Source organism: Pogona vitticeps, chromosome 2, assembly GCF_051106095.1.
Source record: "Pogona vitticeps strain Pit_001003342236 chromosome 2, PviZW2.1, whole genome shotgun sequence".
NCBI classification, from domain to species: domain Eukaryota; kingdom Metazoa; phylum Chordata; class Lepidosauria; order Squamata; family Agamidae; genus Pogona; species Pogona vitticeps.
In genome coordinates, this window is record NC_135784.1 from 62,035,968 (window position 1) to 62,062,752 (window position 26,785).

The 26,785-nt window shown below is 42.5% G+C and overlaps 1 protein-coding gene across 4 annotated transcripts in view; it reads right to left on the reverse strand.

The window, feature by feature from the left end:
* Positions 1-1,976: 1,976 nt before the first annotated feature.
* Positions 1,977-26,785, reverse strand: part of CHCHD6 (coiled-coil-helix-coiled-coil-helix domain containing 6) — a 341,446-nt gene continuing 316,637 nt past the window's right edge. For all 4 annotated transcript variants that reach the window (XM_072989551.2, XM_072989552.2, XM_072989553.2 and 1 more), the window contains one exon: positions 1,977-2,554. In XM_072989551.2, coding sequence (XP_072845652.2) covers positions 2,531-2,554 — 24 coding nt within the window. In that variant the 3' untranslated portion in view covers positions 1,977-2,530. The remainder of the gene's footprint in view (positions 2,555-26,785) is intronic.

Sequence of the window (26,785 nt, forward strand, 5' to 3'; positions counted from 1 at the left end):
CGAATTATTTCAGCCTGTGATGCCAGATTTGGTGGACAAAGTGCTTGATTGCTGTCGGGCCACCTCCTCCTCCCTTGACCCTTGCCTGTCCTGGCTAATCAAAGCAGCCAGGCCTATAACAACTGAATGGACCACTGCGATAGTTAATGGGTCTCTCCTTGAGGGCAAGGTTCCTCCTGCCCTCAAGGAGACACTCATTAGGCCCATTAGGAAGAAACCAAATTTGGCGGCGGACGACATTGGCAACTAGAGGCCCGTCGCAAATGTTTCTTTCCTTAGCAAAGTGGTGGAGAGGGTGGTGGCCGACCAGCTGCAGGCTCTTTTGAATGAAAGAGGACCCATTTCAGTTGGGCTTCAGGCCGCCCCACAGTACGGAAACGGCACTGGTCATACTGTTGGATGACCTGTTGAGAGAGGCAGACAAGGGCAATATATCTTTGTTGGTCGTCTTCGATATTTCAGCTGCCTTTCATACTGTCGACCATGGAATCCTCCTGGGGAGGCTCTCTGAGTTGGGAATCAGTGAACAGGCACTTGCTTGGCTCCGATCCTTCCTGGAGGATCGCCCTCACCAAGTCCAGCTTGGAGAGAGTGTTTCAGCCCTGTGGAGCCCGAACTGTGGGGTTCTTTAGGGTTTGATCATCTCTCCAATGCTGTTTAACGTATATATGAGGCCGCTGGGATGGGTCATCAGGGGGTGTGGGGCTTCGTGCCATCAGTACGCTGATGACACCCAGCTCTACATCTCTTTTTCACCTTCCTCAGTGGATGCCATCCCGTCCCTTGAGTGCTGCCTGGAGGCTGTACTGCGGTGGATGCAGGAGAATGGGCTGAGGCTGAACCCGGGCAAGAGGAAGGTCCTGAGGGTGGGTGGCTCCTCCATCTGGGGTTTGGGAAACTTCCTCTCTTTTGGGGGGGTGACTCTCACCGCAAAGAGTGAGGTTTGCAGCTAGGGAGTACACCTGGACCTGGTGCTCACCTTGGAGACCCAGATGGCGTCAGTGGTCCGTTCCGCCAATTTCCATCTGCAGCGGATTGCCCAGCTGTGTCCCTATCTTGATGTTTGGGTGCTAACCACTCTGGTCCATGCGCTCGTAATCTCAAAATTAGACCACTGTAATGCACTCTACGTGGGGCTACCTTTGAGGTTGTTGCGGAAACTTCAAATGGTGCAAAATGAGGCGGCCAGACTCCTTAGTGGGGTGAGAAAGTACCAGCACATCTCTCCCACTCTGGCTGCCTTGCATTGGCTTCCTATTCGTTTCCGCATCCACTTCAAAGTGTTAATGATGACTTATAAAGCCCTAAACGGTTTAGGACCTCAATACATGGCGAAACGCCTTCTGCCACCTAGATCTACCCAAGTCAACCATTTTAGCCAGGAAAGACGGCTGAGCGGCCTAACGCCAAGAGAAGCCCAGAAAGAAAGAACAAGAAACCGGGCCTTCTCGGCAGTGGCCCCTCGACTATGGAACACCTTGCCGCCGGAAATCACCCTGGTACCCTCGCTGGGTGTTTTTAAGTCATTTAAAGACCTGGCTCTTCAGGCAGGCCTTCCCTCCAGTCAACACTTGATTCTTTTTCTTATTAGTTTTCTTCTTCCTCCATCCTGAACTTCTAATTTGTTGACTTAATCATGTGATTGTTTTATACATATTTTGATAATTACAATGATGATTTTATATGATTATATTTTATGATGTTTTATAATTGTTTGTAAGCCAGCCTGAGTAGACTCTGTCTAGAGGGGTGGAGTAGAAGTCAAATAAAATTAAATAAATAAATAAATAAATAAATAAATATGGATGTGTGAATCATGCAACTGGTATGATTTGAAACTAAGCAGAGAGTTCAATCATCAGCGCAGAACAATCAGCCTGTCTGCTTGCATCTCAAGAATGACAGTAGAGGCAACAACAAGGAGGGGAAAGGAATTATCATTTTTGAAACCCCAGATTGGAAGATAGTAGTCAGTGTTCATTCAACTCTTTTTATTGTTCTTAGGAAAATGCCTTGGAACACGGAGAAGGAATGCCTTGGTCCATTTCAAGCACACATAAACATACATGAATCAGTATGAGCTCTAAACCAGCGGGGCTTCAGTATTTCCCCATATCGCTCAGCTTCCTTATTCTACAGAACAAGGACAAAGGCAACACCTTAGGAAACATTTTGAATAACAGTGGAACCAAACAGTTGGCAGCGGATTTTACAAAAAAAGGAAAGAAATGGAGCCTTCTGAATTGTACGACCAATTGGAAACAAAATATCTTTATGGAACAATCTTTCAAGAAACGAGGGATAACAATGGCGATGACATTGCCGGGCACTGCACAGGGTCCTCTTTCTCAAGTTCAAATCCACCGCTGATAACTGATACACAGAAGCATCTGGATATGGATTCATGGGGCTTTCATGGACCAGTCCTGAGAGAAGGCACTCATTTGCATCAGCATAGATCCAAGAGGATACTGGCTTCCAACAGCTTCTGTGGTCCCCTCCGCTCTGTACTTTGCCAACAGCGGGACTTTTAATCAAAATGGACTAGCAGTTCCTGGGACAGACAGAAAGAGAGAGAGAGAGAGAGAGAGAGAGAGAGAGAAGGCTCATTATTTAAATTAAGCTGCTGAGCTGCCCACCTAACGCAGAATGTCGGAAGTGCTGAGTTGCACCAAGGCTTGAAAAGACGAAGAGCACAAACTCAGATGGCTTTCTATGGGGCAAATCATTCTGAAAAAAATCACACTATGAAGTTCAATACAGTGGTGCTTCGCTTAACGGGCGCTCCGTTTAACGACGAATCCGCATAGCGATGAAGATTTTGCGATCGCTTTTGTGATGGCATTGCGATGTTCCCTATAGGGAAAAATCGCTTTGAGATGATGGCTCCCCCCATCATCGCAAATGCTCCATTTTTGCACAGCTTGCGATGGGTGGGGGAAGCGATCATCCCAGAAAAGAGCCCCGGGAGCCAGCCTCCCCGCTTCAGCCCCTCCCCCTCCCCGCCTTATAGCTGATCCGCAGTGCTCTTAGAGGCTTCCCCAGCTTGTAAATAGGCAGTGGAAATGCACTGGGGAAGCCTCTGAAAGCGATCCCCGCCACCCCCCCTCGCGCGCCCCCCCAGCAAAGTGCCACTTTCAGAGGTGCATTTTCACTGCTGAAAAAGCCCCAGGAGGCTTCCAAAAGCGGCGCGAGGGGGATGGGTGGTGGCGGGCCTGCCCCTACCACACCCCCACCCACCCACACCCCGGCAAAGTCTCCTGGAGCTTTTTCAGCAGTGAAAATGCTCCTCTGAAAGCGGCGCTTTGCTGTGGGGGGGTGGCGGGCCTGTTCCTGCCACACCCCCACCCACCCGCACCCTGGCAAAGCACTGCTTTCAGAGGCTTCCCCAGTGCATTTTCCACTGCCTATTTACCTGCTGGGGAAGCCTCTAAGAGCAGCGCCCATCAGCTGTAAGGCGGGGGGGAGGGGCTGGAGCAGGGAAGCTGGCAAAACGGCCGCCCGCTGTTTTCTGGACGGATTCCTCGCTTACCGAGGTGGCGAAAATGGCCGCCCCTATGGAGGATCTTCGCTGAACGGTGAGTTTTTGCCCCATAGGAACGCATTAAACAAGGTTTAATGCGTTCCTATGGGGTTTTTTGATCCGTTTAGCGATGTTTCCGGATAGCAACGTTAATCCTGGAATGGATCAACGTCGCTATGCGGGGCGCTACTGTAGTTTCATCATCACCACCATCACCATAATTGCCACCATTATTAATATAATGCCACTAATAGGTTTAGGTTTATGAAAAGACAGGCTCTAATATGTTAGCCTATAGGGCGCCACAAAACTGTCCCTTTTTTGTGATCAGCTAGTTGGGTAAGAAGAGTCACAGATGATCTCTGTAAACACATTTGCAAAGTGGCAAGAGACAAGCAGGTCCCAGCCCTGAAATCAAGCCCTGAAATCAAGATATCATTCAGAAAATGCAATACAGAAAAGAAAGGAAGAGGTGTGAGTAAACAGGGGAGAGCACACATCAAGTTTAGTTATATATACATGTTTAGGCTTCCTTTCATTAAGGGGTGTTTGGTTCAAAGACTTTCTGTATAAACAGGACATTAAAAAGGGTCTGAAAGAACAGAGGAAAATCATGTATATGTTCTTCGAAGAAATGCCAGGGAAAAACAGCAATGCTATTTATTTATTAAACTTATTTTATATTTATGTTATTTTTAAAATTCTATTGAAGGGATCAGGGGTCTTCTGAATGGCCGAGGTTAGTAGTGCTGGAGAAGCAAAGGTCAGATGTAGCAGAATGAATGCAGAGAGGGGAAGGAGAGGAGACAGGCCATCAAGGACTCTGAAGGAGGAGAGGGTAAAGAGCTTATTCTTCACTTGGAATTAGGCCAAAAGTTAGTGTGGTGCTACAGAGCAAAGAAGCAGGCCCCTTAAATTTCTCATGTATCCAAGTTATCCACTCCAACTGTCATAGCTTGACAGTATTAGCATTCATTTAAAGACATTTCTAACTAACTTTGCACTACTAACCAACTTTGCACTACAAAGGCTTACAAAGCTAATAAAAGCGGTAATTACACAGTACACAAGAACACCAGCTAAAACGTTCCTCTGCTGAGAATGGAAGTTAAATAGTATTTAAACCCAGGAAAACAGGACAGACCTAGGGTGCAACCAGATGGCCTAATTGTTCTAGGCTCAGTTGCACTAAAACATGCAAAAGAGGGTCACTTTGAGGTGCAGTATGTCACCTAGGGGAATCCTTGCATCCACATGCATGGATGGGGTGGTTTGGGGGCAGGAATGCACACCCTCCCCCCTTTAAAGAGATTAACAACAACAAAAGATCCCCCTGCTTGTCCCCTTCTCTCTCCTCCTCTGTGAGGGAGTGGAAGGAAGCTTTCAATTAAGTAATAATAATTTCTTAATTGGTTTGTCAAGCAATGAATTGCTCACATCAGAGGCAATCTGCATTCAGATTTTATTGAGAGAGACCATGTTGGGAGACTCAGGAGACAGCATTTCATTTCATTCCAAGAAGAAATGAGGCCAGAAAAGGAGATGCAAACCACAGGTACAGGCCAGCGGGTTCAGAAGGTAGGATAGATGTTGTGGCCATCAAGTGACCTGGAGACACTCTGGACAGCAGGTCATGAAGGAATATCCTTTTCAACATCAAGACTACAAGTTCTATTTCTCCATATTATTTGGAACAAATGATCAGGACTGGAAATGGAAAGCATAATTTTGAACGAGAGAGCTCAGTGATCATTAATCTCTTTTCACTAAGCAAGAATAACCACACAGGAATTGAATCATACACATTATAAGAACCGTTCTGGGTAGAAGATTGTTTCACAGTATAGCAGCACAAACTGGAGATGTTCATCTGCGCTTTGACAAACAGTAGCCACAACAGACATTTTTAAGCTTACAAAATGCTACCATTGTAGTCAAAAGCTTAAGAGGTTGCAGTCTTGGAATCATTTTCCCTTTAAGTGGACACAATGGATGCCACCTTTAAAAAAAGAGTTTCCCCAGACTATACTTGATCTGTAGAAAAATTATTTCCCCTTTTCAATGCTGCAAATCTCTCTATTATTAGAAACACTTGAGACTTGAGTACAAAGCAATCCCCTGGTTGCTGAAGCTACAACGTGAATGCTTATTTGGCCAGTACAAAAGACTTCTGCTCAAAAATGGTCAGAACTAGGAAAATTTTCTTCCCCCGCCCCACCTTGGGCCTCAGTTCCTAGCATATTCCAGACAGAATGGCTACTGGTTATGCTGGCAGAGGTATTCTGCAAACTGTAATGCAAAAACTTTAACTTTTCCATCTCTGAAGATAACTAACTGTTATCACAACTGCCTCTTCTATCTTTTCCTTAACTCTAAATACTATTTCACTGCTCGTCTGTCATAATCAACTCAGACTCTGAATTAGTAAGGAGACACTCCCAGCTTTTTTCCTGCTTTTGTGTGAGAAGTAGCAGCACTCTCTGTTAAAACAATGGAAGTCTTGCAGACTGATACAGTCCCTACATGTATGAAACAATAATGTTTTCAGTTTTTCTCACAGCAGGATTAAATACTACAGCTTAAGCTGTTCTGCAGGATGCATAAACTTATTTTGAGAGATGAAGACTCAGCTCTGTTCGTAAATACATGTCGCTTCTGTTGCCACAGCTACATTGCCCAGGTGAAGCCTGTTCCAACTCTCTTGGGCTGCAGGCTTCTTGATCAGCATAGAACAAAGATGGGCAATCTCAGCTTGGCTGAAGGCCCAATTTCAATGTGGCCGGGAGGTTGATGACTGTGTACCCTGTCCCCCACCACAAAAATTAAAAGGTAAGTAAAAAATTGTGCAATCCACCACTGAGAAAACGCGGCGTGGGGAGCATGTCACACACACACACCAAAAGGTCTATAGTTTTTAAATCATGGAAACTGTCACTGTCTTTATCTGAATCCAGAGCTGTTCTTACTTGAACAAAGTTGCTACGTAACTGTTTACCTGAGCGCACTATATATGTGTGTGTGTGTGTGTGCCACCTAGGAATTTTTTCTTCAACCACGATCCATCTTTCTTCCACCCTGACTTGATTTTGTTTCTATGAAGAGTGTGAACTTACTTTCATTCTCACTATGATTCTTGCTGCAAGGCAATCTCCGTGATACCTGTCCATAAATGGGTATCAAATAATTCAAAAGAGAATGCCAGTGGGGTACTAAGTGTTATACTGCTTTTGGTGAGATGCGTGCCAAAGAGACCTCCAGCGCTGCTTAATGCCAACTGACCAGTTGTATGGAAGAGGTGGAAGAGTTTTGGTCAATCAGGAGTTTTTCCCTTGCACTCGCTTGTGAAAAAGAAAAGAGAGGAAAACACTAGAGGAATACAGCCACACCTCCTGGCATCTCTACTCTACAAAATAATTCATATCATCTGCTGATTTCTAGCTATTCTAAGCTTCATCTGTTTGTTCATGCATTATAACATACTGATTTCCCTAGGACAATGGCTCTGATCACCTACAAAAAGCCTAAATCATTAGCCCATTCATAGGAAGTATTTTTCACCAATTGTGGGTCTCAGCAATTACCTGAAAAGTTGTTATAGACAGACACCCAAGCCTGGACCCCAGTCCTCTCCCAACACAGCCTTCTTCCAATGACTTGCAGGAAGGAACAAAACCTCTATTATGGACTCAAGCTGGAAGCAGTGGGGGAAATAAAAGAATGAAAATAATTCTGCCACGGGTCACTGCTGTGACGATGACTGCTAATTAGCACTGGAATCAATACAAGGCTGTTTTTTGTTGTTGTTTTTTTCTAAATTGATGTTAATTGCACTTAATCTTCTTTCTACCAATCAGAAAGCCCTACCATGTTAGACTAATGACACCTGCGTTTGTTAGCAGCGCCTATCACAAAAAAGCAGCAACAACAAAAATTATTTTGTGTTAGTAATACCTTTAGCATTTTCAGTGTACAAAGGACTTTATAGTCATTAGTCCAGACACCTTTGCGAAACCCATGTAAGGTAAAACATTTATGTTGTAATTTAACAGGCAGTAATAAATGCTAGCAGTGTGAAAAGACTGAGGTCAACCCATGAATCCCAATCGAAGCTGGGATTGGCACTGTTTGAAGTCATGTGCCTGTTCTATGGACCACAACAGTTACCAAGAAGGCTAACGATATCGCTGCTTGACTATATCATTAAATAACCTAGTCTTAAGTATTTGTATTCAACAGTTATGTCTGACAGAAAGAGACTTACTCAAAATAACAGGTGTTTGAGGGCAGAACGGACTAACGTGGAAAGTATATTTGTGAAGGCTTTCACTGCCAGGATCTAATGGTTGTTGTGGGTTTTTCAGGTTCTTTGGCCGTGTTCTGAAGGTTGTTCTTCCTAACGTTTCGCCAGTCTCTGTGGCCAGCATCTTCAGAGGACAACACTCTGTGCTCTAGTGTAGTTGGCTTTCGGAGTGCAGTATTTATGGCTGTGGGATAGGCTTTTGTCTTTTTCTGTAGATGGGTGATTAGTGTGTATTGTTGTGGGTGTATTGTTGTGCTAAGGAGAAGAGATTATCTGTTCCTGTGGTTGATGGGTGTCATTAGCTGGTCTTTTGTGTGTAGTGATCCCCTGTCCTTGTGGCTGGGTAGAGTTTGTTGACCTTTTGCACGCTGTATTTTTGAGAGCTGGGAGCCAAGTTTTGTTGAGCTTCACACTTTCTTCTTTTCTGTTGAAACTGTGCTTGTGCTTATGGATTTCAATGGCTTCCCTGTGCAGTCTGACGTAATGATTGCTAGTGTTGTCCAGTATTTCAGTATTTCGGAATAGAATTTCATGTCCAGTTTGTTTCAGGGCATGTTCAGCTACTGCAGATTTTTCTGGTTGTTTTAGTCTGCAGTGTCTCTCATGTTCTTTGATTCTGGTGTGGATGCTTCGTTTTGTGGTTCCAATATATACCTGGCCACAACTGCAAGGTATCCGTTATACTCCTGCAGTGGTGAGGGGGTCCTTTCTGTCCTTTGCTGACAGTAACATTTGTTGTATTTTTGTGGTGGGCTTGAATACTGTTTGTAGGTTGTGTTTTTTCAAAGGTTTCCCCATGCAGTCCGTGACCCCTTTGATGTATGGCAGAAATACTTTATTTGTGGGTGGCTGTTTTTCTTCTTCAGTTCGGTGTTGTTTTCTTGGTTTGATGGCTCTTGTGATTTCATTTTTGGAGTAGCCATTTGCCTGTAGGGCCCAATTCAGATGGTTGAGTTCAGTGCTAAGAAACTGAGCTTCACAGTTCCGATTTGCACGGTCTACCAGTGTTTTGATTATGCCTCTTTTTTGCTGTGGGTGGTGGTTGAAGTTTTTGTGTAGGCACCGATCTGAGTGGGTGGGTTTTCTGTAGACCTTGTGTCCCAGTTGGAGGTCAGTTTTGCGTAGGACCATGACATCTAGGAATGGGAGTTGGCCCTCTATTTCTTTTTCCATTGTGAATTGTATATTTGGGTGGATGCTGTTGAGATGGTTGAGAAATTACTCCAGTTTTATTTCAGCGTGACTCCAAATTGCAAAGGTGTCATCTACATATCGGAACCAGACTGTGGGTGTGAGGGGTGCCGAAGCCAGGGCCAGTTTTTCAAAATGCTCCATGTAGAAGTTTGCTATAACCGGGCTGAGGAGGCTGCCCATGGCCACTCCATCTGTATTTTCATAGAATTCATTATCCAATTGGATATAGCTGGTTGTTAGGCAGTATTGGAAGAGGGCCTTGATGTCTTCTGGAAATATCTGCTGGATGAGTGTCAGGATGTCCTTTACTGGTACCTTAGGGAACAGGGATACTACGTCAGAGCTGATCAGTCTGTCCCAGGGTTGAGTTTTAGGGTGCTGATCTTGCTTATGAAATGTCCTGAGTTTTTGATGTAGGATGAGGTTTGTCCAATGTGGGTCTGTAGGAGGGTCGCTAGGTGTTTGGCTAATTCATATGTTGGGGAGCCGATGGCACTTACAACGGGCCTGAGTGGGATTGAGTCCTTGTGGATTTTGGAAAGTGCTGGCCTCTTCCTCATAGGAGATTTTAAAACAGAGATTATGTGGCCATTAGTCAGGGCTGTCCCAACTGTGGATTTCATGAGGTTGGGTCCAATAACCCTTGGTGCCCATTCCAGCCCTGCAGTTCTATTATTCTTAAGCAAGTACACCTAGTAGCACATTTGCTTGGAAGCACCCACCCTCCCTGATTTAAATAAAGCTTATTCCTAAGTATACCTGGAGATAGACAGCAGTTTATAAATATTTGAAAGAAGCAACATTCTCCAAGGTGTACAAGCATTTATTTTGTCTATTGTCACCTCTAGTCAAACATGTTTTGAAGGTTTTTGAAACAACTCAGCAAAGAAGTAAAAGGCATTAGTATGCAGTACAAGTAACCCTTCTGCTATCAAACCACCTCCAACTCTCTGGAAAAGAAAAACTATCATTTATTTCCAGCATCAGTGTGCCTAGGTTATTCCAGTACAAATGACTCAGGTAGAACAACTGAGAAGGGATGAGATGGCGTTTCTTACAAGGCAGAATCTTAGCCATCAGAACTCCCAACCATAGATAATTATTTGAAATCCAACATTTGTTAATGTTCCCATTTAAAAAATGGAATTGGAACAGCTGCTGTCACAAGTTGCTTCGTCTTTACTGGTCAACAATTCCAGTACAATGAGCCAAAACCTACTTATTTCCATTTCTATACTGCCCCATTAGTATTGCCACTCTGTGAGTAGTTCACAATATAGAGGAAAAATTAATTAAAACATTGTATAATAATAGAAAAATGCAGTAAACCTTGTTGCTAACTGAAAACTATCTTTAAATAAAAATACACAAATTAAAACACATTTGAAAACCTCAGGATCACATTTACAATTGATAAAAGACAGCTTCATATTATTTGGTCTTAATTAGCTTCCTACAAACAGAGAAGGATGGTTCCATGAAGTGTCTTCCAGAGGGAAGATCAAGCAAGCTGGACGCCTTGTGTTGGCTCATTTTGGCCTCCTTTGTTGTCAACATTCTTAACCTCAAGGACTGAAAGGAAGATGTGGGGCACATAGCTATTTTATGGGAGAGACATTCCACCAGATATTGAAGTCCTAATCTGTTAAAGGTTTTATAGGTGATGACCAGCATGAAAATTGGCATGGAAACTAACAGGAAGCCAGTGAAGGTGTGCCAAAACTGGGCATATGTGTTTATATCTGCTGGTACCTGTAATCAGTTTGGCCACTACATTTTGAACCTGCTGAAATTTCCATACTGAATTCAAGGGCAGCTGTATGTAGAGAGTGTTACAACAGATTTTTTTAGTAGACTATTCCATGCACTGGATTATGGAGAAAGCCGGAGAGTTCCAGAAAAACATCTACTTCTGCTTCATTGGCTACGCAAAATCCTTTGACTGTGTGGACCACAGCAAAGTAAGGCAAGGAGTACGACAAGGCTGTATATTGTCTCCCTGCTTATTTAACTTATATGTAGAATACTAGTACATCATGCGAAAGGCTGGACCAGAGGAATCCCAAACTGGCATTAAGATTGCTGGAAGAAATATCAACCTCAGATATACAGATTATACCACTCTGATGGCAAAAAGCGAGGAGGAATTAAAGAACCCTCTTAATGAGGGTGAAAGAGGAGAGCGCCAAAAATGGTCTGAAGCTCAACATAAAAAAAACCAAGATCACGGCCACTGGCCCCATCACCTCCTGGCAAATAGAAGGGGAAGATAAGGAGGCAGTGACAGATTTTACTTTCTTAGGCTCCATGATCACTGCAGATGGTGACAGCAGTCACGAAATTAAAAGACGCCTGCTTATGGGGAGGAAAGCGATGACAAACCTATACAGTATCTTAAAAAGCAGATACATCATCTTGCCGTTGAAGGTCCACATAGTCATACTGGTTTTTCCAATAGCGATGTATGGAAGTGAGAACTGGACCATAAAGAAGGCTGACCGCTGAATAATTGATGCCTTTGAACTGTGGTGCTGGAGGAGATTCTTGAGAGTCCCCTGGACTGCAAGGAGAACAAAACTATCAATTCTAAAAGAAATCAACCCTGAGTGCTCACTGGAAGGACAGATCCTGAAGTTGAGGCTTCAATACTTTGGCCATCTCATGAGAAGAGAAGACTCCCTGGAAAAGACCCTGATGTTGGGAAAGTGTGAAGGCAAGAGGAGAAGGGGACGACAGAGGACAAGATGGTTGGACAGTGTCACTTTAGCTACCAACATGAATTTGGCCCAGCTCCGGGAGGCAGTGGAAGACAGGAGGGCCTGGTGTGCTCTGGTCCATGGGGTCACGAAGAGTCTGACATGACTTAACAACTAAACAACAAAATTCCAAAATGCATTGTCCTCTCTATGGTGTAAAGAATGGTTATATACCTCACTACAAAGTGTAAAGCCCAACTGCCACTACTTATTTCTTGGGAAATAGTTTATAATGCTGAGGAGAGAACTTGAACAACTTCCTAGTGCAATTGGATTAACCCCCACTGTTCTCTGAGTCCCCCTAGACCCCAGGAGGGATAAAGGGATCCAGTTGGTACATGATGTTTTCTAAAGTGGAATAATGAAAACCTGCACAGATTCCACTCTAGTTTTAAGGGGATTAAAAGGGGCTTTAGAGGTATTTATAACTAAGACCTCTCCTAGCAGTAACAATAGAAGAAATGCCTTCTTTTCCAAAGGCAAAAAGGAACAACAAAATCAGTTACAGAAACAACAGAACCTCATTTATACATAATGTAACAGTTTACCATATATAAGGCTAGCAGAAATTGTAGTAGTGTTCATTGCACCTAATAATATTCTAAACCTCATTTTGCTATTCATGTGCATGTACATGTACACACATCCATGTGTGGACACACCCACAGATGTGTCCATGTGCACATTTTTCTTCAACTGTGAAAATGGGATGCTAGAAGATGCTGACCTCCTAAAGCTACTGAGTAAGTTACTATATCTATACATTATTAGGCACAAACACATTCTGAGGTAATGCACCATGGAGCTCATCTCTATATCTAGAAAGTTCAATGTGAGCAAAAGGCATATTTATGCACATGTGTGTGTGGCTCCTCCCCCAATGAGAGAAGGATTACAAGGCTCTCCTTACTATCTAGCATCCTATTTCATCTCATATTTATGGCACTCAGTTTATTTTTTAAAAAATGGATAACTTTTCTCAAATCACACAACAGATATTAAGACTGCAGATTCAATCTACAGCTGAAACAGCAAAAATTAATCCTACTTTAAATATGTATGTTTGACACTTGAGTTTGTGATCTAAAGAGGAAAAGTATGTTGTTACTCAGCTAAGTTTGTCTCTATATAAACTTAACTCTGAAAAGGATTGATAAATGTTTTGCGGTTTGGTGTCACCAGTATGCAGCCAAGACCCAATTCTATCTCTCCTTTCCATCTAAATCTGTTTTGGCTCTAGATCTGTGTCTGGTGTTAGTAATGGACTGGATGTGGGTGAATAAACTGAAACTCAATCCACACAAGACAGAAATGCTCCTGGTCAGTCAAAAGGCAGATCAGGGAATAGTGATGCATCCTGTGCTGGACAGAGTTGAACTCCCTCTGAAGACACAAGTACACAGCTTGGGGGGGGGGGGCTTCTTGATTAGTTTCTGAGCCTGGATTTTGGCAGCTGCCCCCAGACTATGGAATGCCCTCCCGACTGAGATTCGTCTGGTGCCAATGCTGATGACATTTCGGCGCCAGGTCAAAACCTTCCTGTTCCAGAAGGCTTTTAATTGAAATAATATTAGCTGTGGGCCCAATGGCAATTTTTATATATACAGTATATTAATTGTATTTTAATTGTTCTGAATTTTTATTGTATTTTAAATGTTGTAAGCCACCCAGAGACCTTTGGGTAGTGTGGGTGGCATATAAATAAATAAATAAATAAATAAATAAATAAATAAATAAATAAATAAATAAATAAATAAATAAATTTGGTATGGACATGGGAGAAGGTCTTCTCTGAATGCTCCCAGACTCAGGCATTCCCTTCCACAGGAAGGCCAGGTCGGCCGCATCTCTGCAGTTCCTCTGCAAGCCCGCAAAGATCTTTCTCTTCAGGCAAGCTTTCCCCAAGTGACTAGCTGCCTCAGTGGGTTTTTTTAAATGGATGGTTGTCCCTTCTTGCTTTGAATGTGTCTTTAGTGTTTTGCTTTTGTTTACCATCTTTTAATGTGGTATGTGTTTGATCTCTTTAGTATTTGTATACTTAGTCTTTTTAGCTTTAAATATTGTCTTTTAATGATATAAGCTGCCTTGGGTCCTTTTTAAGGAGAAAGGTGGAGTGAAAATATTTTAAATAAATAAGTCAGAATTGACTTGATGACACATGAGGATGAGGATTTTTGTTTTATTGTGCTCCATTTCCTGGCTCCTGCTTAGCTGACATCTCTAAACCGTGGAGCAAAAATATCTGGGTTTGCACTTCAGACTCCTACAGTGAATGCAGCAGGCAAGGGCGAGTGTCTCTCTCTCTCTCCAAGAGGAATATCCTTTGATAGTGTTCCTAATTCTATTTCTGCTCAGTGATATAGTGAAATTCACCCAGAAGTATTATGAGCTTGAGTGCCTTTATTTGTTTAACAGTTCACATTTTCATTAAGCTGTTGCCATTCGGCAGCCAGTAATTTTATTTGTATGATAGCCGTATTCATCTCGTGCCTACAGGTGCCAGTGCCGCTCCCTCTTCTCCTCCTCAGTGGAAAGAGAGTGTGCTGGCAAAGGCAGAAGCAATGAAAATGAGAGACAGTACACGCTGGGTACAATCTATCTGTAGGTACGTAAGACAGACTCCCATCAATATTAGGCAAGCTTGCAGCTGGAGGCACTGCCTTATGCGTGGATTTACATTGTGTTATGAGGGGGGAAGTAATTCAACTGTAAAAGCCAGACGTTCCCTCTGAGCCAGGCTTAGTGTGAGGCCATTGCTGAAATTTTTGCTCAGCTCCAGAGACCTGAAAATTGAGCTACTTAGGCATATAAATATCCTGCTTACATCTGAGCTGTCTCAAATGTATAAGAATTTCAGGAAAACTGGAAAAGGAAAGCAAATCAGGTGGCTCCTGCTTGTTACATGCCAAGATCCTGACTGATGGGCCCTGGGAGAGCAGAGCCAGCCAAGGACAGGAACGCGGCAGACTGACGCTGTCAGGACTGTGATGTGAGCAAGATGACAAACTGGGTTACCGCTAAGATTAAACTCGCTCTATTTATGAAGAGACGCACAAACTACACTTCTGAACAAATGTTTCTCTGGAAAGATTTTGACATTTAGGGCTGCTTTTTATGGAGATGGGAAAGCTATAGCAAGTCACACCAAATGTCTGGAGATACATACATGATGTTACAGAGAAATTACAATGCAGTGATCTGTCTCTAGAAGAAATCCTGTGAACTCTGGAGCCATTTCTAGAATTCCTTTCACTGATCGTTTCTCAGAGACTAGCATGGATGCTGAAATTACTGCTCTGTTTGAATGTACTTTCAGAAAATATCTTGATTCACAAATGCCCAATATACGTATCTTTTAAAAGGAGTGGGGGTGGGGGAACAAGGCACAGTCATTCCTTTCATCTTTGAAATAAGATGGGAGTTTTCTAAAGAAGCACAATACGCAAGGGGGGGAGGTGTGTGAGCAGCAGTACAATGACTGGGTATGTCTTTGTCTTTGCATCAGATATCAAAATGCAAACCATGATTATAATAGCCAATGGAAGGATTGCACAACCTACCACAGGAGTAGGCAAAGTGCACCCCCAGGCTGCAGGAGGCCTCCATTGTGCATTTGTGCACTCCTCACAACCAACCCAACTCTCACAACTTAAAAACACCCTGTAATTGTTTTGGCCTGTTTCTCCTCTGGGAGAAGCATTTTTCTGTTCATGGACCTTGTGGGGAGGTCTAAGACTCTCCACCCCACCTCCTTACCAATAGTTTTTCTGGCCCAGTGGGGCTTTAGTTTTACTCCCAAGTTGTAAGATCTTGATCACTGTTGAGTGAGCACAAGAAAAGGACCGTCTAATTCTTAGATAGAGCAAAGTACAGCACTGTTGGAATACAAGCTCAACAATGGACAAGTACACATCCACTGAATGTGTTGGCTTGAACTTTCCAATATGCATTTAAAATGAAAACTAACAATTGGCAGAAGCTTCTATAATTTGGAAAGATGGGGAGAAATATTACTAGAATATTATCACAAGCCTTATCCATGCACTGAACCAACAGGCATGCACCCCTTTGTATATAGGAGTAAAATTACTTTTGCATTGGCATTGAACCACAAACTCCTTATAAATACCAGAAATACAAAAATAATCATGGAAGCTGTTAGGGACATGCAGATTTGGGTAAACGGCTAAGCACAGATAGGAGAAAGCACTACCAAATACATGTACATAGTAATGCAACCATTTTTCAGTCTTTCAATTTTGTCGGAAGGCCTGGGGACTCTAAATGCCTTTCCAGTATCAAAGCCTTTATTTTACTTGCTAGCATCATGTCCTTTATTTTGGAGTGTATAGTCTTCTCAGACTCTTTAGATAAGTAATTATGCTACCCATCACTCTTAGACATCTTCCCTGTGGTCTTGATTCAAACCTCTAATTACAAAGGCACAGTGGCAGAAACAGGAAGCCATTCATCGGGTGGCAGTCTCTCAGAAAGAAAACCAGAGGTAAGTTGCCTACCTTGAACAGTTTAAAATATACAAAGCAATTATAATTTAAAAAAAAAACAAAACAACCCAACACAAGCATTTTTAATAAACAGGCCACATTTGGATATGGCTGGGACAAAACTGTTCTTCCTCTGTTTTTTGACAAATGGCACGGGTTGTTTTATGTAATTCACTTCACTCTGCAGCAAGTGTCTGTGTGCGATAGATACCAGCACCGTGGCTTGGGTGTCCAGTTATCTGTCAGAAAAGTATTGTCTGTTGGCAAGAAAATCAGACTGAAGTGAGAGCCTCAGAGGCAGAGTGAAGGCTGGGAGACAAGGAAGTCGTCAGCTGGGAATATATCAGTGCTACTGATGAAAAGTCTCTACCAAGAAATACAGCTTCACAGACAGTTTCACAGCCATTCTTTCCTCAGTCTTGATGCTTGTGAAGTACTGCTTACTTAGAGTGGGTAGTATTTCTCACTATTTTTTCTGTGAAGTATTTAACTACTTAAAATTATTGATATGCATCTCTCTTGAGCAGCATGTGAACTATTATAGCTCTGTAGCATAATCCCATGTTCCTGTTATGTGCCTAAGTACTAACATTGCACCTGAATACCCTACTCATTGTAGGTCATTCTTATCCTCTTTCTCAGTTAAATGAAAATTGGATGAAAAATATCCTTGCAACTGTGATTCCTTCCTGTGATTCTTGCATTTACACAGTAGAATGGTCTTCTAGGAGAGGACAATAAAGAAGCAGCTCCCATCCTACTCCAGATCTATGTGATACACAGTTCTGTCACAAAATAACTCAAATACAACCAACGCCCTACATCTCATATTAAATCAGAGATGGTAGCAGGTCTACCTCAAAAGGTTACTCCATGTGTAACACATATATTGTATGTCCGACCTTGACAGATCTTGGTTTTGCACCTTCTGGACTGATCAGATGGAAACCAGTACAGAAATGCAAAGCCTGGAACATGACTTTAGAAAAGTACTGTAATTTGCTCCATTCCTCGTGAAAGGAAACTTCTCCTGTTCCATTAGTTAGCCAACAATACCCTAGCTGTTATACTGTTAGTGCTACTGGGCAGTTACATGGAAATAGTTGAATTATCTACCTTAGCACATAAAACATGGGTCCCATTCTGCTCACTGGAGTGCAGGACCCTGTCTCCCACTGCACTCTTCCTTCTCAGCACAGGTAGTTGTGGGGGGGGGGCACATTTTTGCCCCTGGGATCCTCCATGGACCAGACAGACAAAAATGCCCCAAAGTGCAAAATAAACAGGGGGAGTGGCTGGAAATCCACTTTTAATTTTTAATTTTGTTTTGGTTGGTAGACAGAGCAGGGCTTTGTGGCCTCTTTAAAATGGTTATCACCACTCCTGGTTTCTTTCAAGAGCTGTGGCTCCCCTTTTTTGCCAAACGAAAAGAATACAAGAGGAAGAAGTCCAGGAGGCCATATGTGGCTCTGGAAACACACTTTCTCACCTTTGTACTAGAAAGTGATGTGAGACATTGTTTCCTTATAAGTCACAAAAAATAATTTGTTACAGGCAAAATTGTTACATGTAACCACGGACTTCTGATTTCTGCAGAAGAGTAGTGTTACATTGCTAAAACTTTATTTTTATTTATATACATTTTTAATATGCCAGCTTTCTCCCCCTAGGAGGTTCATAGTAAACGCCATCAGAAACACCATAAAATATAATATTAAAAACAATTAAACAAAGGGCAACTGTTTAAAATGTTTTTTCAGGCTGGAGAAGAAACACCCCTATTAAAACAAAGTTACAACGTAAATGGAACATCTCTCAAATCAAATGCTACAACTGATCATCCTTGTCCATATCACTGGATCACAACTTAGGTTTAAAAGGAGTGCTTAAAGACTATTAGCACCATAATGAATAGTCCTAACATGATGTGAAATAGTAAAGAATGTAGTCAAGAAAGAAATGTGATTGGTACTATGAAGTGCAGAATTGTGACAACTTTATTAAAAACAGGGACTAAAACCAGAAAGAGAGAGAGAGGGAGAGACAGAGGGAGTGACAGACAGACTGCGACAGTACAATGGCAAACTTGCATTCAGCAAAGCAAGGTATGAGAGATCTCAACCTCTGCAGTTTAATCTTGAGCTCTGTAGTCGAGTTGTTCCTAGTTCTTATCACAAGCCTGATAAGATCTGCCTATTTCATTTCTGTCCTTGGCTACATGCTTCAGGATGAAGATTTTACTTCCAGGAAGATAGTGGGACTGTCAAAACAAATGCTAAGATTAAATGAAGAAAAATTAGAAATGCAATCTCCATCTGGAGAGTGTGTCAGATATGAAATGCAAGCAATTTAAGACTGAGAACAATTTGGAGTTTCTCAAAGACCTCAAAGGCTCCCTTTTGGCCTATGGCCCCCGCCAGGTGGGAAATAGAAGGTTATTCCTACAGTAGTTTGGATTTCATTACTTTTTTCAGTCTTGCTCACATTTTAAATCTGCTTTTGAAACACTCACTTATCTTTTAGAACAAAGAAAGCAGAAATGTATACTATAAAAAAAATTCAGAGTCCCGGTAGATAAAGTAATGGCAGAAGAACTGGTCTCAACAAGAAACAAATCCAGTAGTCTGAATCTGGGACAGAATTATTAGATGACTTTTCCTCCTGCATCTGTAGGCCTAGACACCTACATTAACTTATATAACTACTGCCTTCATCAAGGAGAGCAGGCACTTGGAAATATCTGTTTCTTTTGAAAAGACTAATGATAGTGCTAGCTATACTCCCAAAGTTAAATGAGACAAAATGTTCAGAAGTGTATGTGTTTCTGTTCGCTGCTATTAAAAGTGGCACCATGTGTGTGAATGGAAACTTCCACGGGCCGTGTTTTCTATTCATTCCAGTGACATGACATGGGAAATGTTAACTCCCACGCTAAAGAACAAAGAAAGCATGTGGCTTCAAAATACCTATTGTTTTGAAAGATCTAATTTTGTGTTAATTCAGGAGTTCATTAATCATTAAATGAGGCAAAAATTACCCTTGTTAACTGAGGCAAACCCCCCTCCCCCATCGTTTAGTAGGTTTCTGTCTGTAGAAGCCTTGGCTGCTTCTTGTATTTGCATCTGGTCTTCGGATCACATCACCACAACTGATTATGTTATACAATCTGGTTATGTTGACAAATGATTATGCTATATTGGAAGGCTCTTCAAAATGTGTCATGCACATACATTTTTCTATATAAAGCAAAGGGTGCTGCCTATATACCATCCCATAAGACTTAAAGCACTCTCTGGGTGGTTCACAATTTAATTATACAGCCTACAACACTGCACCCCGCAGGGAGCTGGGTACTCAATTTATTGACCTCAGAAGGAAGGAAGGAAGGCTGAATCAACCCTGAGTCAGCTGCCTGAGCCTTTGGGGATCAAACTTGAGTTGTGAGCAGAATCTTGGCTGCAGTACTGCAGTTTAATCATTGCGCAACAAGGCTCCCTGTCTATCTACATATTTGCTAGAAAATTACCTGTGTGTCAGTATAAGCAAGCTTACACAGAAAGTAAAATGGGTTTGATCCCTGCCCTTTTTTCCCCACAGCCAACAGAAAACCGAATATGTCAGAGCCAGCAAGGTGCAGCAGCTGTAGCACTCAAATAAATTCAACCCTTCCTTTTTCTTTCCTGAGCAATGTACTCATACACCGCTCTCTGTCCAGTAAAATAGAAATAAACATGATATAAGGCACATAAAATGATCTGCACATCAGTCGTATCAGAATGTTTAAGAGGTGTCTAACTATTTCCAGCTGATCTCTAGGCAGGTACCAAAAGCCACGGTGGGAAAGGAAGAGAAGTATGCCTTGGTGGCTGGCTTTATAGCACAACCAGATGCTCCATTCTCCAAATGGGCTTCGGGAGGCAGTTTCACGAATGGCCTTGAATGGATTCCTCTTTTGTTTTCAAATCTTGAATGCTAAAGGTGTTCCTAACAAGGGCTCACAGCAGGAGCCCTTGAATTACAGCAGTCAAGGCTGGCAGAATTGAAATAAGCCAGCCTTTGCTTTTTCATTGGCCTGCAAAAAACAAGCAATCAAAACACCATCACTCTCCCTGAAAACCAACCCACCCAGTACAAAGAGGACAAGGCGGCGATTTGATTTGCAGAAAGCTTTTTCATTTGTCCCACTCCACTTACCATGGCATTGGTCCAGACAACTTGCTCCCCCTTTCATGAGAGCAGCGGTGGCCATTTCTCTAAAGCTGCCCATCATTTCCTTACCAAGCAAAAAAAGAAAAAAAAATAGAAAAAGGATAAGGGGGGAAAAAAGGATCACTACAGACACAGCTCAGCCACACTGAGATTTCACTCTCTCAGTGTGTGCTGTAAATGCCCCTATAATGTTGGCTTTTTAAATCTTGTGTTATTATTACCCGCCGCTGCCATTCAGTTTGCAGAGAATAAAACACCAGGGCTTTCAAGGCCCACACAATAACACTGTGCATTTGCCAGTGATTGGGCAAACAATGTTACCATGTTTCAGCTGCACTGGAAGCCTTTATGTTGCGGGTGTCTGGCTGTGTAGGTCCGTGTGTATATGCAATATGGGTAGGTGAGTAATAGCACCTATGAATGTTGCAGTTATTTTAGGAATGATCTGTAGAAACATACCAGAATGCTGAATTTATTTTAGGATTGATCTGTAGAAACGTATCTACAGTGCAAATGTTCTCTGATGGAATAGTCACAAGTATTGCTCTGGGTGAGCACAGGCACATATGCATGCTCATGTATTATGACTCATGGTTGTACCTCTCCAGAAACATCTTAAGGGAAAGAGTACCCTCTCAGTCTACACATCTAACGGTCAGTCGGCTGGTGTATTGAACAGTAGTCCACCTGTTGGAGAATTCACAGACAAATGTATGGGCATGACATTCCCAGAGGATAAGACAAAGAAGAAAGAGGATGACTCTTGTCTCTGTGAGGCCAGGCTCATTGTGGATAATAGTACCATACCTGTTTTGAAACTTCAAAACCACAGCATGGAGAAGTTACTTTTTTCAGGAATAAAACTCAGAATCCCCCTGCCAGCAGCTCTAGTCCTCAAAAGCAATTTTCCAAGCTCTGCCTCACAACCTGATGCAGACAGAAAGAAATGCACTGCTCTAGTAGATCCTCATTCAGTTGATATCCTATTGACTCTTGCTATATGGCCTTGCTGGGGAACCTTGGGAGGTATAGAGAGTACCAGTTTGGTAAAGGCTGGTCTAGTATGTACACACACAACAATTTTAAAACCTATTTTGTGCTCTGGAGTTGAAAAAAATGCTGAAAACTTTACATAAGTATGTAATTATAGAGCTGGAAAGGATTCAGAAAATCATCTAGTTCTGCCTACCAGTGTAATATTAATCAGACCAAAATCTTGTTGCTTAGTGTAGTAAATCGCACTAGAGTAGTAAATCATACTAGAGTAAATCGCACTGAATCAATGAGGCTTTGGCAAATCAATTCTGCCATACGTCCCATTGATTCAAATAGGCCTACTCTAATTATGGGACGTGGTGGCACTACAGGTGAAACCGCAGAAGCCTCTGTGCTGCAAAGTCAGAAGACCAGCAGTCATAAGATCGAATCCACGCGATGGAGTGAGCTCCCGTCACTTGTCCCAGCTCCTGCCAACCTAGCAGTTCGAAAGTGTGTAAAAATGCAAGTAGATAAATAGGTACCACTACGGTGGGAAGGTAATGGTGTTCCGTGTCTAGTTGTGCTGGCCACGTGACCATGGAAACTGTCTATGGACAAACGGTGGCTCAATGGCTTGGAAACGGGGATGAGCACCACCCCCTAGAGCCTGGGCTAAATGTCAAGGATACCTAATTACAGCTCTAAAGTAAGTTGCCATTAGAGTAGGTCTTTTCGAATCAGTGGTACTTACAGAAGAAGATCACTCACCAAATAAATCCCAACTGATTCAATGGGCCTACCCTAGTGTAATTTACTACCCTAAGAAACAGGATTTTGGCTATAGTTTCCCAAATTACATGGCAAAGATGTATTCTAGCAGCACGTCCACAGGAAAAGTAAACAAAAATGGCATATTAGTTTTCTTGATGACTCAGATATATTCCCAGAGCAAAATACTCTTAATCAATCAGCATTCCTTAATGCTGACCACTTACAAAGAGCTCTTTAACTAATTTTACAAAACACAAACAAATGCATCCTCTCAATTCTCTTGTGAGTTGCTGAGGCCCAGATATGGATATAACATGACAGGCTAGATATTTATGTACCACTTTAGTAATCAAAAACAAGCCAAAGGTGAACTGATTTTCCCACTATCAAACAGTAAATCAGAGATCTAGTAAGTGCTATTTCTTGTCCTCCTATATCCTAACTTCAGCGTCAACCATAATGATTATTCTTTCTTTTTCAATTATCTGTCCTTCCTTCCTTTCTTGGATTTATATACTGTACTCTGGTTCCAAAGTCCCTTCTGCTACCAATACATATCACACAGAATCTCTTTCTTGCTGTAATGTTCAAAGCTCTATGATGAAAGCTTCTACCATGTCAATTAGTTAACAAACAGATGTGGCATCATGCATCTACCTCTCATTAGCAGCCACACTTTCTAAGTACCCTGAGACTTCTTTCTCTCAGCAACCCACCAGTATAACGGGTTTGTCCATCAATTTATTATGTGCCTTATGTCTCACACTCCTTTCCAGACAATGCTCTATCGGGGATTTAAAAAAAATGTTAAAAACAACTGTGTAGATTATGTTATTCAGAGAAGCAATTCAGAGAAGCTATAGGCTATGCCGTGCAGGGACACCCAAGATGGACCGGTCATAATGGAGAGTTCTGACTAAACTCAATCCACCTGGAGCAGGAACTGGTAAGCCACTCCATTATCTTTGCCAAGAAAACTCCATGGAAGGAAACAAAAGGCTAAAATATATAACACTGGAAGATGAGCCCCTCAGGTCGGAAGGGATCCGACATGCTACTGAGGAAGAGCGGAAGTGGTTGGCCAAAGCCGAAAGGACTCTCAGCTGTGGACATGTGTGGAAGTGAAAGGAAAGTCTGATGCTGCAAAGAAAATACTGCATAGGAACTTGGAATGTAAGATCTATGAACTTTTTTGAACTGTGAACTTTTTTGAACTGTGAACTTTTTTGGTAAGCTGGATGTGCTCAAACAGGAGACGGCAAGAATAAATATTGACATTCTAGGTGTCAGTGAACTAAAAGGGATGGTAATGGGTGAATTCAATTCAGACAATTAGCATAGGCATCCTTCAGTCTCGAGAGACTATGGTAACATGCTCTGAATCGAGGAGTGTCCTCTCCAGAGCATGAAGCCTGGGTAAGGTAATATGGAGGATAGGCTGTTACCCAAGCAGCAGATCCCCCCTCTCCACATTGCTGAAGTGGTCCAATGGAAAGGCAAGAGCCAATACAACTGGTTCCAGCAATGTCGCAGGAGTTGGCAGAACGACAATTAGACAACTATCTTATCTACTATTGTGGGCAAGAATCCAATAGAAGAAATGGAGTAGCCCTCATAGTCAACAAAAGAGTGGGAAAAGCTGTACTGGGATACAATCTCAAAAATGACAGAATGACATCACAGTAATCCAAGTTTATGCACCAATCACCAATGCTGAAGACGCTGAAATTGACCAATTCTATGAAGACTTACAACACCTTCTAGAACTGACACCGAAGAAAGATGTTCTTCTCATTATAGGGGACTGGAATGCTAAAGTAGGGAGTCAAGAGATGAAAGGAACAACAGGAAAGTTTGGCCTTGGAGTTCAAAATGAAGCAGGGCAAAGGCTAATAAGGTTTTGTACAGAGAACAAGCTAGTCATCACAAATACTCTTTTCCAACAACACAAGAAGCGACTCTACACATGGACATCACCAGATGGGCAATACCAAAATCAAACTGATTATATTTTCTGCAGCCAAAGATGGAGAAGCTCTATACAGCCAGCAAAAACAAGACCTGGAGCTGATTGTGGCTCTGATCATCAGCTTCTCATAGCAAAATTCAAGGTTAAACTGAAGAGAGTAGGAAAAACCACTGGGCTAGTCAGGTATAATCTAAACCAAATCCCTTATGAATACACAGTGGAAGTGAAGAACAGATTTAAGGAACTAGATTTGATGGACAGAGTGCCTGAAGAATTTTGTATAGAGGCTCGTAACATTGTACAGGAGGCAGCAACAAAAACCATCCCAAAGAAGAGGAAAGGCAAGAAAGCAAAGTGGCTGTCCAACGAGGCCTTACAAATAGCAGAGAAGAGAAGGGAACAAAATGCAAGGGAGATAGGGAAAGTTACAGACAAATGAATGCAGACTTCCAAAGAATAGCAAGGAGGGACAAGAGGGCTTTCTTAAACAGTGCAAAGAAATAGAGGAAAAGAATAGAAAGGGAAAAATATGTCCTGGTAAAGCAGCTTTCCATGTAACCCATGAAAGCTGTAACTGGAAACAAGCACTATAAAACAGGACTGCTGGTCATTTGAACTGTATCAGACACATGGCAAAACCAGGCATCATCTTCCTCCTCTTGCTTTAGTGCAAATAGCAGCACCAGCCAAGACAAAAACTTGCCACTTTGCATCCACCCAAGGAATGTCTGGGTGGCTTTGTATTTTATCAGATCTCTCTGCTGTAAAGGACAGGAAGAAAAGAACAATCTTAATGGTTGTAAAAAAGGTCTAACATTTCTTACACTCCTTAGGTGTGAATAATTGCTAAGTGGCAGACTGGATCTGTCTTGGGAAGCTGATGAGAGAGAAGTTCGTGTTAGCTAGAATGCTGACAGTTCTTAGGAGAGGGCCATGTGTGTTTATTAAGAAATAAGGAGGTGCCAGAGGTCATATGAGTCATCAGGGATTGGAGCTGTATTCACATCTGCATTCTGATGAGAAGTAAAATGTGGCTTTATGCCAAGTTGCTTGTCTTCTGGAAGATTCTGGTGGAGGTCCCTAGGGATTAGCTAAGGGGTATCATACTAGCAAGGGGTAAAAGAAATGGTTAAACTCCAGAACTGTTGGGGACTATGTACCTTGAGATTTTAGCATGCCATTAGGCTGGTGAGAACTTTGTTGTGTGAGCTCAGGAACCTGGCTATGTCTATTCTCAGGTCCTTAGAGTTTAAGATCACTGGAGTGTGGGAAGGTTTTAGACTTTACACAATCATGGTAGTCCTCCTCCAGATTGCTGAGAGTTGAAAAGCTGCTTTAGGATCAGGGTTTTTACCTTGAGAAGGAGAAGAAGAAGAAGAGACTAAAGCCTCCAAAACCTCACAATGATGCCAAAAGACAGTAATTTCTCTGACGGCATGAACAGGACAAAAGCAGAAGCATTCCAATCCTGGTAACCCTAATCAATGGCAGGTATGTGGATGTGATGCCAGTAGCAGCAGCAGGCGACATAAGCTTCAGATAAAACCAGAGTGGTGGTGCATGTAGCCCATGGTCACTCTGGTCTAGTAGTCACCTGTGCAGGGCCGATGGCAGTGAACAATTGCCAAGGGCCAAGTGGGGGCTCTCTGTCACCTTCAAAGAAAATCAATGTGAATACCACTTTCTACCAGAGGTCCACAGGACCAGAAGTCCGCTGCCCCATAGTATTTTCATTCAGAGATGGATAAAAGGAGAAGACTGAAGTTAAACAACTTGTTCAAGGTCGCTAGGCAAGCATGTAGTAGAGCCAGGAATCTCTAAACAGCCCGATAACTCTCTCCCCTTGAAACACAGGCATACAAGTTTAAACTGCTTACCCAGGTGTGCAAGCCTGCTGAATTCCATACTGCTTCAAGGCGCAGCAATTATTCTCACTGCTGGCTCATTTGTGCTAAAAGGTATAAAACCCAAAAGCCTTCATAGTGCAAATGCTCTCAACAAGATGCAAATAGGGACAGGGATTTCACATCTGGGTTAAGTCACCACCTTCCACACACCCCATGTTGTCTGTTGGCTTCCAAATTACCCAGAATCCATTGACAATTTTAGTCTCTTTCCCCAAGAGGCAGAGATTAAGTAGGAATTGCTATGCAGAAATGCTGTCTCGTCTGTGTGCCTGCGCGCTTGCAAGAGGAGCCTTACGACAGCCTCCTCCCCCATCTGTTTAAGAACCAAGGTGGTTTTGAAAGTGGCTTTTACTGAAAGCACGGCTGGGGAAGGGGGAGAGCTGGGGAGGATGTGGCCGAGGAAAGGATGGGAAAAAAGAAATATATCATGCATGTAGGTATGCAAGGCAGGAAGCTTATCTAGAATGGCTTTCAAATCCATACCGCAAACTATGCTGTGTTTTTTTTAATCAACCTAATTTTGTGCTTGGAGAATGGAAACATGCACCTTAGGTCCATGCACTAATGCAAATGAGAATTTCAGGGAAGGGAGAAAATGCACACACATACAAATGCACGAGCTAGTATGTAAATATTAATTTAACAATCTACTTGATAATGCTTCGGCTGATTC